We start from the raw sequence: 13,435 nt of genomic DNA, 5'->3' as shown, positions 1-13,435 counted from the left end.
TAGGTCTAAGGTATCTCTCATATCTTAAACTGCCACGCTCGAGTATTACCGAAAATTCCCCTATTCGCCGCCCTAACTAATAGGGATGAATATTAATTTATTTAATTTATATAATGATTTTAATTTATTTCATTTATCAAATTCCATTGATTATATTCATTATTTTATTTAATATTTTTAAATAAATTAATTAATTTAATTATTCTTTTATTTATTTCTTATCTCAGGTTAGGCATTTTATAATAATGTAATCTCATATAATTTGTAGTATTATATATATAAATATACGTTACAATGTTCATTATAAAGTATCTAAATATGTTCTTATTCAATTTAACAACTAAATTGAATCTAATAAAATAAAAATATTAAAAAAACCCCTCCTACGAAAAGTCCCCAGGTCTGTACCCTACGGAAGGGTGCCCATAAGGCTGGCTACGTTCCCTCGTTGAATGGCGATGCCTATTCTTTGGCCTAGGAATGAGCCAGCCCTAGGGTCACCCGCAGTCTCAAGTAGTTTTATTTTTAATTCTTGTATAAGATATGGGCGTCGTTGCTCCACGGCCCTAAAGTCTCTACTGCAAACGCCGTAAATATGTGGTTGTTGGAGAGACCAGCATATTTGCGGCGCTTGACAGCTTCAGCTGCTGCCGCCGCCCCGCCAGCCCTAAGTGACGTGGCGGCTAGATGGGACGGTGCTAGGCTGTCCACACATGTGGCATCCCAGTTGGGCGGCCGTCCCATCTGCCAGGGGATGAGGGTTATTTCATCGGGCCTCTTGCCATATTCATTATTATTATGTAAAGTTTTTGATTTGAGTTTTTGGGTTTTGATTTGGCTTAGTGTGGAACTTAGTCAATTTGTGTAATAATGTCATATAATATTTATTTATTTTATTTTAACCTAAGTATTTATAAATGTACATATATACAATACAGAACCGCATGTGCTTTTTTAAAACTTTTTAAATATAAACTTTTTATATTGCATAAGTATGGCTAAATATAAATAACCAATAACAGTCAAAATAAAAATTTGATGATGTTTTTACGTTATTTTGTAAATATTACGCTAATTGATTAATTTACTTAATTAAAATACACTATTCATTTATTTTCAATATGCAAATTATATTTAGTTTTTACAATTATGACAATATATATATATATTTTTAATACTATGCACGTAATCGATTATAAAAAGAGGCCAAGTGCGAGTCGGACTCGCCCATGAAGGGTTCCGTACCATTTATGACGTAAGTATTAAAGAAAACTATTGAATAGATCTCGTTCAAACCAATTTTCGGTGGAAGTTTGCATGGTAATGTATATCGTATATATTTTTTTTTAAGTTTTATCATTCTGTTATTTTAGAAGTTACGGGGGGGGGGGACACATTTTACCACTTGGAAGTGTCTCACGCGCAAACTATTCAGTTAAGAAAAAAATTATATTAGAAATCTCAATATCATTTTTGAAGACCTATCCATAGATACCCCACACGTATGGGTTTGATAATAAAGAATTTTTGAGTTTCAGTTTTAAGTATGGGGAACCGCCAAAATTTATTGTTTTTTTTTTAATATTTTTGTGTGAAAATCTTAATGCGGTTCATAGAATACATCTACTTACCAAGTTTGAACAGTATAGTTCTTATAGTTTCGGAAAAAAGTGGCTGTGACATAAACGGACAGACAGACGGATATGACGAATCCATAAGGGTTCCGTTTTTTGCCATTTGGCTACGGAACTCTAAAAACAATAATTATGTGGATAATGATTTCATATTTCATTGTGTTAGTATTTTATACTGGCAACGAAATGTCCTTGAGCAGATAAGTGCCACTTTGATCCCTCCTAGCAGGGAAGAAAACGCCCATTTCCGAATAGGTGATGTGAAAACAACACTTTCCCCTACGTACTTTAACGAGATAAGAAATATACTAATACATTTAGCATCGTCATTAATTACTTAAATAGTTTAGTTTTATAGGAATTGGAATAAAATTACTCTGCACATGTAGACTTCAGGGAATGTATGGACAGCCGGCAGGCCAGCAGGCTTGTAATGAATCGATGGGCGCTCCCCAGAGCCCGCAGTGTGGGTTAGGTCTCCACGGACACAGAACTGAGCCATTTAAAATTGATTTCAAGTTATATGGTAGCAATCGCAATGGTTGTTATAGGTACTGTTAAGGGATACGGTCTAACTTAACTTGGTGGGGAATAACGCTTGAGGTAGTTTTCTGATAATATATAATTATATTTTTTCTTCAATCAGTAATAACACAAATATCCACTACCATTAATGACTGCCCCTTTTGGAATGAATCGCCTTCTTAGATCTTTATTCGCCGACTAGAGGGCAGCGTGGCCGTCGAATAAGAAACAGTAGAGTAGGTAGGTACTATAGTGCGCTTACAGTAGTTCATTAAAAATATTGAGAAAGGTCACACAGAATTTTGCAGAAATTAGCATTTTTTTTAAAGATTTAACTTGTTTTAATTCAATATATAATTTTAAATCAGTTTAATTATAATCGAATGTCAGTGGGCAGGGATCGAGCCGTGGGTGCGGCGACGGGGCGCAATCACGCCACCCGCGCCCTGGCGGCGCTAATTATGCTCATACCGTGGCGAACGTAATCAGTAGCTTCACTTTCGCTGGTAATAACATAACTGGATTCCAGTACAGTCGAGGTACATTTGACGGCCTTCTATTCTAATCGGTACCGACCCTGCCTACCAAGATGGAGGTCCGGAGTTCGAATCCCGGAAAGGGCGTTTCGGGCGTCGGTGTATTTTAGAAGGTACCCACAACACAAAGCTTATTGAGTTAACTTTGGGACTAGGTCAATTTGCGTAAGATTGATTGATGATTTTTAGGGTCAAACGGGACCCTATTACTGAGACTTCGCTGTCCGTCCGTCCGTCCGTCCGTCTGTCACCACGCTGTATCTTAATGAACCGTGATAGCTAGACAGTTGAAATTTTCACAGATGATGTATTTCTGTTGCCGCTATAACAACAAATACTAAAAACAGAATAAAATAAATATTTAAGGGGGCTCCCATACAACAAACATATTTTTTTTGACGTTTTTATAAATAATCGTACGGAACCCTTCGTGCGCGAGTCCGACTCGCACTTGCCCGGTTTTTTTTGTTATTGGGTCACTTCTCATTTGTCTTATCGGGTCCCGAAAAGTTAAGAATGGTGATATAAGTGCCCACAATTTTGATAAACCTAAAATTTTTTTTTTTTTTTAAATTACACTAGTTGCGTGTGTTTTAGTAGGTATGCATATATCATGGTGTGTGAGGTATAAAAGCTCTAAGAGCAACTATCCTTTATGAATTGTATGATATGGATAAACGCCCTTAATTTTTTAACGAAACAAGGGCTGGTGGCCTAGAGGAAAGAGCACGTGACTTACAATCCGGAGATTGCGGGTTCAAACCCCGGCTCGTACCAATGACTATTTCGGAACTTATGTACGAAATATCGTTTGATAATTTACAGTTGCTTTTTGCAAGGAAAACATCGTAAGGAAACCGGACTAATCCCAATAAGGCCTAGTTTACCAGACGGTAAACTCAGACTAACCCAGCGCGACCCTTACCTTGCAACCCAGAGGGGTTGGAAGGTCAGATGGCAGTCGCTTTCGTAAAACTTGACTATCTACGCCAATTCTGGGGATTAGTTGTTAAGCGGACCCCAGGCTCCATGAGCCGTGGCAAAATGCCGGGACAACGCGAGGAAGACTACGATTTTTTTAACGAAACATACAAAATACCAATGATTGGTTACCCGGGTAAATCGGGTAATTACTTCTTGCACTGGTGTATCGATATCATTAATATAAAACATATTTAAATACCACTTCAAAAGTAATGCCATTGTGAATGTACTCGAAACGTTCAAGATTTTTACGCTTTCGCCGCAGAGGTATCGCAAAAACAATGTAAACACATACTTACGATCCCGGGTAACGGTTTCTAGAAGACTCAGGTATGTGGGGCTTGGGCTTCTGTTCTAACTATTCTTTTTTGTTCCGATATTGGGAAGTGAGATTTTTTAAAGTGAGTTACATATCCAATTGTTGCATCTATCCGGGTTCTGCCCTACACATTCTTGAAAACATTATTCGGTTGTTATAAAAAATATACTTTTCGTTCTCGTGATCTTAGCTTATCGGTTGTTGCTGACTGTACCTAGTTTGCTACCTAGCACGTGTAATTGGTAGTGCCCGATGCTCCCCGCGAGTGCCACTGATTTGTCCTCGGACGCACATTTCGCAGCAAAGCTATGCCTGCATTATTCTAATTAGTTTTATGGGCACTTTTATTAATTAACATCATGTTACGTTTGAATACTTTACGGTGATTACGAGACATTCACAGTACATCGACTTGTGTACTTGTGAGAATTGCTTACACATTGAATTGAAATTAGTGAAATAGTTTCCTAGTTTTAGATATTTACTTATTCCGGTAGAATAATTATAATAATTCAGAGGGAGGTATGTGCTTGTAGGAAAACTACGGGTCTGAAATCAACGTATAATTTTTAAGATATGTAAGTAACTAGTATTGTAGTGCAAAACTGTTACCATTCTTTATTTCGTTTTCGTGATAATTGTGCAACCCCTATTCCTATCCTCTATTTACTATTTATTTTATTGCAACAATTTCCACAAAACAGTTTTCTGGAATTGGAGTCTCTCAACAATATTACCATTATGGAAGATAACAATGTAATGGGGTGTTTCTTGATCATAAAGTTTACTTACGGATGCTATTATGTTGGAGATATAAAGGCAAAGTGTTATTCTCACATAACTAAATTTGGTCAAACTTGGTTTTATCTTTTCCATATGATATGAAGGTCCTTAATCCTTATTTTGAGTACATACTTAGGGTACATACTGTCAAGATGACTGCTATTTTGTATATTACTAGGCACAACCAAAATCAAGTTAAAATAGCTCTTTATTTTCAAAAGTTTGAAAAAGACCTAACCTATATTTAAATCGTCGGTATTGTAAAAGCCCTGTAGGACAGAATTGCCCAAACTAAGTATGGGTCGCCGCGACCCAATGGTGGGTCGCGAGCAAAATTGGAGTGGGCCCGAAACATAAGACGACATGCCGACCGATTGGGTTAACAGCCGGTGCTAATAATATGTCATACTCCCTGTTTAAGACTACCAAGAGTTGAGCCCTGAATTTGGCGGTTTTTGTTAGGTGGGTTAGAGCCCAAGTCAACTTTGGAAACCACTGTTGTAGTAGGCTTTTTATAGGTCGATCTACAAAAAGCGTTCATTATATTTATACATACTACACTTATCTCAGACGATTGGTAGACTTCTCGGTGATTTTCACTTTGTCCATATGTCTCTACTCTCTGACCATTATAACTCCGTACTAATCGACCCAGTTAAGCGGTAGACCTATAAATTTATATTGTTTTGCAGCGGAAGAAGAGGGGTGGGATGAAGAAGGCGAAGTGGGGAGCGAGGAAGAGACTGACGCAGAAGACGCCGCCGACGGCGAGGAGTTGGCCAATGATGAGGTCAGCGACGAGAATGACGAGGATGAGAACAAGGTGGAAGATGCAGACGAATCTAATGTTGGAGATGTCTTCGAAGGTATGTCGTCATATGGATTTTTTTATTATTTGGATTCAGACATAACAAATGTAATGCTGGTATGATAATATATAATACCAAAGAGTTATTGATTGTACAAGAAGTTTGACAGCTGAACTAGATAGTACGAGTAGTAGTAGTGGTAGGTAGTGATACGGCGAAGTATGTTTTGTGGCAACTGTTTCGAGATTATAAACATCATCTTAAGCTAATTATCAAAGTATCTAAATGGTCTACAATAAACTTTGAAAAACCAGAGTCGCTTTATAATGTACATTATGAAACCCGTGACTCTGATTTTCAAGCACGATTAATTTGTAGACTTCACACCTCTTAACCTATAGGCACCTTATAGTCTAACAATACCTTTACTTATTAAGGTGCAGTAGAATCTCACTGTAACACTATCGAATCACCACGAATTCGTGTTGTCAAGAGAAGTCGAAATATTTATCTCCATTAATGCTATATCTGAGCTGCGTTAAATTTTCAATTTGCCACAGACATTGAGAACTAAACGAGGCACTCAGCTAAACCGACTGAATTCGAATGCCACATTATCTTGTACCACTGATTTGCATATTCGGTCGTCCTGGCCGCGTCGTGCATCGTCAGCGACCAGGCTGTGCTCTTATTCAAAAAGCTCATCGCTTAGCAAGCTATAACGAAGTCAGTATAAGTCTAGGCACGGGTTTTGAGGATCTAACGGTTGAGTTAAACTGGTGACAACGCGAGACGACAAAGTAGTCTTTTGAATTGCATAGCGGTGCTGTGGACTGTAGCAGCGGACAGTGACACATGGCGCAGATAACAGATGACGTACGACCGGCCAGCGTCGCAGCCATGGGTGCAATGCGAATTGTAGACATCGAAGTGTGAATGACAGACAGCGTGTCTATTAGGATTGAGAAAGTTCTGTGAGTGACATTGCTCAAACTCAGTAGCCATGTGAACGATGGATTCAAATAATAATAACTTAAAAATAAACAACTTGAGTGATAGGTCATCTACCTACTTAAAATGCGAAAGTGAGTATCTTTATTATGCGTCCACACCTAAATACCCGTGGGCACCCGATTGTTATAAAAATTTGCATACAGATAGTTTAGAGTACGGAATGAAATAGGCTATATTTTTATTCTGATATATATGCGCAATTTGTCAGAGACATCTACGTAAAAGTTGTACACATTCGACATTCAGATTACCGGGGGAATATCTACCTACATTTTATCTTTAAATAGGTACACATTAAGAATTTTCACGTGTGATTCTGATATTTATAAACTGCCAGTTCTTTAAGTTAAGGTGTATGTGACCATACCGCCACCTCCCTAGAAAACCTTTTTTGTTGAGTTCAATTTTAGTAGGTAAGTAGTACCTATCTACTTAATACAATTTATCAGAATTATCCATGGTATTTAATGCCACAGTAATAGAGAGGTACATTCTAACTGCAGTAGCAGCAACTTTTAATGTAATTCTAAATTAATCACACAGCTGAGTAAACAAAACAATAACTATTACTGACTATATATCTACGTTATTCCATACTCGTGCGAATAGATCATATGGAGATGCGCAAACCGAGATGACCGTTTTAAAATATGTGGTAGCCAGTATCGGAGCAATAACTCAATGAAAATTGATTTAATCGCAGTTGCGGTGGCGTCCGCACCCAGCACTTTGTCAAGTGTCAGGCGCATTCGCTGGCATACACAATTCACTGTGCATCGAGCTCATCTCATCTATCGTCAGATTAGTCGCCGCACGCCGAATACCGACTATTTGTTCAAGTTAAAATTAGCTAGTTTAGTTAAATCTACCAGACTACGGGAGGTGGATTACTTTAAAAATAAACACTTGTAAGGTTTCTAATTTTATTTCACCTTCAGATAAACAAATCACAGTTTATTTTAATAACCGGCATAAACACGTATTTCCTATCTTGCCTATGCTTTGCCCATGAAATTCTAGAAAAAAGAGAGCTCTGATGCCGTCGTCGGCCTATTTAATAACTACTGGTTCTACCCCTTCCTCTGTTCCTAACCAGTCTTGAAGCAGTTTCCTTCGTAGTCTGATAGATGGCGCATTCGAGCCATCGATTGTGGTATGTTGACATTTGTTGGTGTTTCGCGCTCCTCCGCAAGGTCCAGCGCTGCACTCGATTGCCAACATTAGAGAAACGATATCGGGCACGTTAGGAAAAATGATATCAGACGATTTGTCCTGAAAAAGATATTGACTCAATACAAAATCGACTTCAAAAAGGATAAAATATTTTTTAACCCCCGACGCAAAGATATTGACCGATTTCAATGCGATTTTTTCACGTGAAACCGAGTAGTAGGTTTTGTAATTTTTTTGTTTTAATTTAATTGTTATTTTTATATGCGCTAGCAACTAATATGTTTGAATTCGGTGCCAAGCCAAATTTAAAGCGTCAACACGCTGTCGAACCGAATGCCAATCTTAGTGCGGTTCGATAAGAAAGCTGTCCATTAGTTGTTTAGGGGTTTTATTTTCCGGTATTGTAACTATTTGGCTTGACATCGACTAAACATATACCTAGTCCATATTTGCTAGACATGTAAAATGGATAATATTTTAATTTATACTTTTTGAAGTCAGCTCGGCTTTTTTATGTTTTATTTTTATGTCTGGCCAAATAGTTATGTTAGTAAAAAGTTTCGCGCATCGGTTTCGAATTTAAAAGTCTGGATATGAATCTATCACCAGAACTGGGCCTTGACACAGTTTTCTAAAACCTTACTTGCTTAACAAACTTAACGAAGAAGACCAATTACCAAACGTGAAATAGGTACGCGTCATTGAGAGTTCCGTTCTGGTCTTCATTATGCCCCAATATCATAATTTAACAAAATCAACGTATAATAATAATAAAATCATAATAATATATATGAAAATAATCATATATATGAAATTGCATCATGGCAAATGCCTGATAGTATTCTTTATAATAACCTCCTTTTTGTAGTCTGGTTAAAAAGCTTCTTCGCTGTCAAATGGCCAAGAATTAAATTTCCTTTTCATGCCACATTTTGAACGCATATTCTGTCTTACATACCTATTTTCTTACACTGTATTTTAGTCTGTCATCTTTTTTCCCTCTTCACCGTTATATTCGACCAGGGTGCCTGAAAAACTGAAAATATATCGTCCGGTGGGCGCGTCCCTTATTGACAATCTATCTCTGGCGGATTATATTTAGTATGTAGGTACCTAAGTACTACCACTTGCCACTAAAATAAACCATGGAGTTGGGTGCCTATCAATTTATTTAATTGCAGTGAAAAATCGGCTTGTAAACACAGAGCAAAAAAATTATACCTTCCAATCAATTTATAATGTATGAAGTTTTCTCAAAGTACAAACATTTGCAACTTTGTTTAGATTCTGTGTTTAAACTTTAATTACAATTTTATTACCAGACATGTATTTAAAAGCCTTTTGACATTGCTTCCTGTGCGGTTCAAAAAGTGACGTCTTCTGGTGGATTGTACAAAGGGGGCGAAGAACGTCATTATTATTACCAGTTACCGAACAAAAGCCTCAGGGAAACCATCATAAACCTGACCCCTGATTACGCATAATTGTTATGGATCTCGAAATCAAACTATTCGTGGTATTTGAAGCGTTTCCGATGGGAATGAGAGCCCAGTCGGATGCATTTACATTATCATCGACTTGCTTCGCCCTGCCTACTCGCCTCCCTAGGGATGCGAGTGAAGGGCTTACTATAGCGCTAATAACAGTATCTAACAATATTGTAAGGCTTACTTATACATTTCAATGAATTATATTTATTTATTTATTGCACATAGGAAAACAACCAACTTAATGCCATAAGGCATTCTCTACCAGTCAACCTAAGGGTTGACTGGTAGAGCGAAGCGAAGCAGATGTAGTATAGATTATACAATTAGGTACCTGTACGAACACAATACATTCATAAGAAATACATACGCATATATATTGATACGGATACATATACTTACATACATTACATACATATATTAAATCAGATGAACTTACAAGATACTTTAAATAATAGACAATATTCGTAGTCGTACTCTCTATTTGTACTACAAGAGAGCAATGTTTGATATTTCTTCGAGTGCTTGTTTTGAGTCCCGTGGAAGCGAATGATTCTATAATAGATTCACGAGCATAGCGAGTGAATCTAATTTAGAATCTTGAGCGTAGTAAGGGACTCAAAAGCGCACGAGATGTAAATAACTTTGATCTCGTGTAGTACACAAAATTTTTCACGTCAGTCAGCCATCAAAAAATACAACCTGAAAAAATGTAATCCAGACGGACGGATCACTATTTCACTCATGTTTTCAGAAGGTATTCTAACAATTATCTTTAATTACCGCAATAAAACAAAACGAAACAAATTTCAATAAAATAATACGAAAATAATGAATTAACGAACATCAATTGACAGTTCAATCGACAACTTTTTTTGTAAAAAAAAACTTTGTAAGATACGGTCCGAATTGCGGATACTACTATTTTGTCAACTATAGTAGAGATGGTTAAAAGTAGTTAAGTAGAATTATTTACTGCGTAATAATTGCGTAAATTTGTATAAGTTCATTGTTTTGATTGTATAATAAAATACGTAAAATATGGTGTTTTTATTAAATTTTAAATTTTTATTTCATTATTTAATTATTACGAATGAACTCGTAGGGTGTTTTGGAACGATGCGGTCTGACTTATTTCGGGGGTCTATTATAAACCGTCAATATACCATTGAATTACGTATGCACTTTTTCTGTCTCTTTCTTTTTGCTAATGACGTGAAAAGGATAAAGACAATAGAATCCAAATATTTCGAACTTGTATTAGGCCCCGCACGTTGAAATGACATTCGAATCTAAAGGTCACTTGAATGTTATTTTGTCTCACTCGGTGAGTAAAATGCGATTTTGCGCACTGTTTTTAAGCAGCAAATTACCCTTGTTCGAGCTGCTGACGTGAAAATATTATTGTTGCGATATATCTGGCTAGTTTAGCGCTGACTATCTATTTGATGTCGACTATTCGTATGCGTGTATAAAACGTAAAATAATTAATTGATTTGTATGAAATTGTGTTGTTTCATGTAAAAAATCGAAATCTGAAATTACAAATCATATGTCCATATCAACCAAATCATTGTTATATAAATTTGATATACTTACGAAGAAAATGTATCTATATTCAAATAGCAGCTTTTTTGACGAGGTGCAAACAGAACTATAAATAGAATAATTATAGATAAATTAATAGTTGACATCCCGTTGCCTTTCTAAGTGTCGTATCGGGGGATAAAACAAGTGTTCCTAAAGCTGGTTTACACCTTGAGAAATTTTTATCATGGTGGAAACCTGTGAACTAATATTACGTGAACATAGACATATCCCAAATTTACCTAATGTGGTTCTAGGTATCATAGGTATCCTGTTTGGGGATATTTTCCGTTCACAGATTCGGTGTTGACATTTTCAGATTGCCGATTATGCTTCCCAAAGTTCTCTGAACGACCCGTAACAGCCTAAAACCGAGTCTCGTAGGACTCGAATGTACGTAAAGCTTAATTTCCAGTCGCTCGGTGCGGCGGTGCGAACGCGAGTATGCCTAGCCTAACTCCAATCTCCGATGGAGCGCGGCTCAGAGCGCGAGCGTGACGTGACAGATCCGAATTGTTAATAAAGTGATGTATTAGCTGTGGGAATGCCTATATCACGCATTACTTCCATCACTTAGTCACTTCCGAATCTTACAGATTATTGCTTTATTACAGATACCGGAGATGCGGAGGAAAATCAAATGGATACATTCGATCGATGGGAAGCTGAAACGGCTGGTATGTATAATATTTCTTCTTTCTTAGTATCTACTACGGAAAATACTAAGTTAGGGGAGTTAGGGTATTATAGGCACCCGGGGTAATACCAACACCATTTCTCCTCTTCTACCACACACACTGTATCGCACGCGCTATAGGCGGTAGCCTGGGCTATAACCGCGAATATCGAAATTCGTCGATTGCGGGCATTTTTCACTGTCAATCTAATTACGTTTTAGTGAGAGTAAAAGAGGAAGATCCCCGCAATTTGCGAATTTCTGTTTTCGCGGTAGACCCCCTGGACGGGCGTTCATCGGCCCCACGACCACGCGGTAAGTGGTGACCCCGGGTGACGTTGTCGCACGTTTCTCGGAGCTAGAAACGAGTCAACGAAAGTATGAAGTTTGATCTAATTTTCCTATATTTTGGTACCTATGATCTTTATATGTTACATAAGTGTATTATAGTTTTATAACCAATACAATTTGGCTACGTTCGGTACGGTGCCCACGTAACCCCAGACAAATTAATGTATGAAATCATAGCTGTTATTACAAGTTCACTATATAAAATGGAACTAGAACAATCAACGCCACAAATGAAGACAGCAATGATAAAAAAACTTACAGGAAATACAAAAATAAGGAGAATCGTTCGAAGGATAGACGGAGGACATTTCGTAAAAATTAATTATTTGATCCTATTGTGCCAGATTTTAGGAAAAAGTATTTTTTATTTTATTTTATGTATAGTGCCCCGGCTCTTAATGCCCCATGCAGGTATGACTGTCGTGCCTCAGGCACGGGGCAATATCAGCAATTTGTATTTTTTGTTTATTTTGTATTTTGAGTGGAGACTGTTGATCATTCTAATGTAAGTAATGCTGTAGTTTACTCTATTTATTTATTTATTTACTTAGGTTTGCCAACAGGTAATATACAAAAAATACTTATAAAATGACAAGTTATAAAATAAGATTGCTTAAGTATTCACCCAATTACAGGCAAACACGGCATGCATTTAACAGATTTTGCTTACATTTATGTTTTTTTTTTATCCTTAGTACTAAATATATACAAGGTAATGCTGGAATAAGTAGAATACAGAAAATAAGCAAAGTAACCAGTGAGATTAATGCTATCAGTAGTCTAAGTTAATATAAGTTTACAATTTTTACGTTAGGATTTCTAGGAAGCAAGTGAGTGGACAAATGATGAATTCTAAACAATTACAACATAATAAAAAAACATAAGAAAATAAGAGCTCTATACTCATGTTATCACGAAATATGCTTAAGGGGGTCTATATTGCCCCAGATTCCCCTACTGTATAATAGTTTATAAATAAGTAATCTGATGAGTTTCATTGAAAATAATTCCAGAAGTTTGCTGATGTAATCGTTGCGAAGCCCAATGAGGGTAGCTTCTTAAAATTTACGCAAAATGATGAAGATTGAGTAGGCTTTATTACTATATCTTCATTGAAATTCATAAGGTTCACTAAAACGAGGAGTCGGCGGTAGAGGTTGGGTCGTGAGTGAGCGGCCGCCAGCGTGGGAGATGCGTTTTTACTGCGGTTTAATGCTCTTTTTACAACTTCGTCAAAGGGTGTGCTGCGGCGGCTAACGTGGGGCCTCCCGGTGCTTTACGACCTGTCCTCGCTTATCGCGCGCTCCTCACGATAAATCTCCACAGCCTTCTTCCGTGGACTTCAAATATTTACATGCTAATTCGTAGCCGATTCTGCACCCGAGATTATAAATAAATTGGCCGCGGTGGCCCATCGACGTTACCTCCACTTTATCTTTCATGACTTTAGGAGTTTTTAAAACAGTACTTACCATCCCGCGCAGTTGACATTGTAATTTTATGCCACCTAGATAATTTAACTTTTATGGCGGTCGTAAGAAGCAGAATAACTTACAG

General features: G+C 37.2%; 1 protein-coding gene across 1 annotated transcript in view; it reads left to right on the top strand.

Moving 5' to 3' along the window:
- The window catches only part of LOC133519046 (zinc finger protein 423 homolog), a 127,215-nt gene that overhangs the window by 24,450 nt on the left and 89,330 nt on the right, over nucleotides 1-13,435 (top strand). Inside the window, exons 2-3 of the mRNA XM_061852918.1 lie at nucleotides 5,474-5,647; nucleotides 11,466-11,528. Of these exons, the coding sequence (XP_061708902.1) occupies nucleotides 5,474-5,647; nucleotides 11,466-11,528 (237 nt within the window). The remainder of the gene's footprint in view (nucleotides 1-5,473; nucleotides 5,648-11,465; nucleotides 11,529-13,435) is intronic.

The sequence above is a fragment of the Cydia pomonella genome, chromosome 6, assembly GCF_033807575.1.
Source record: "Cydia pomonella isolate Wapato2018A chromosome 6, ilCydPomo1, whole genome shotgun sequence".
Taxonomy (NCBI): domain Eukaryota; kingdom Metazoa; phylum Arthropoda; class Insecta; order Lepidoptera; family Tortricidae; genus Cydia; species Cydia pomonella.
Note: the sequence above shows the minus strand (reverse complement) of the source record. Positions and strands in the feature narration are given on the sequence as shown.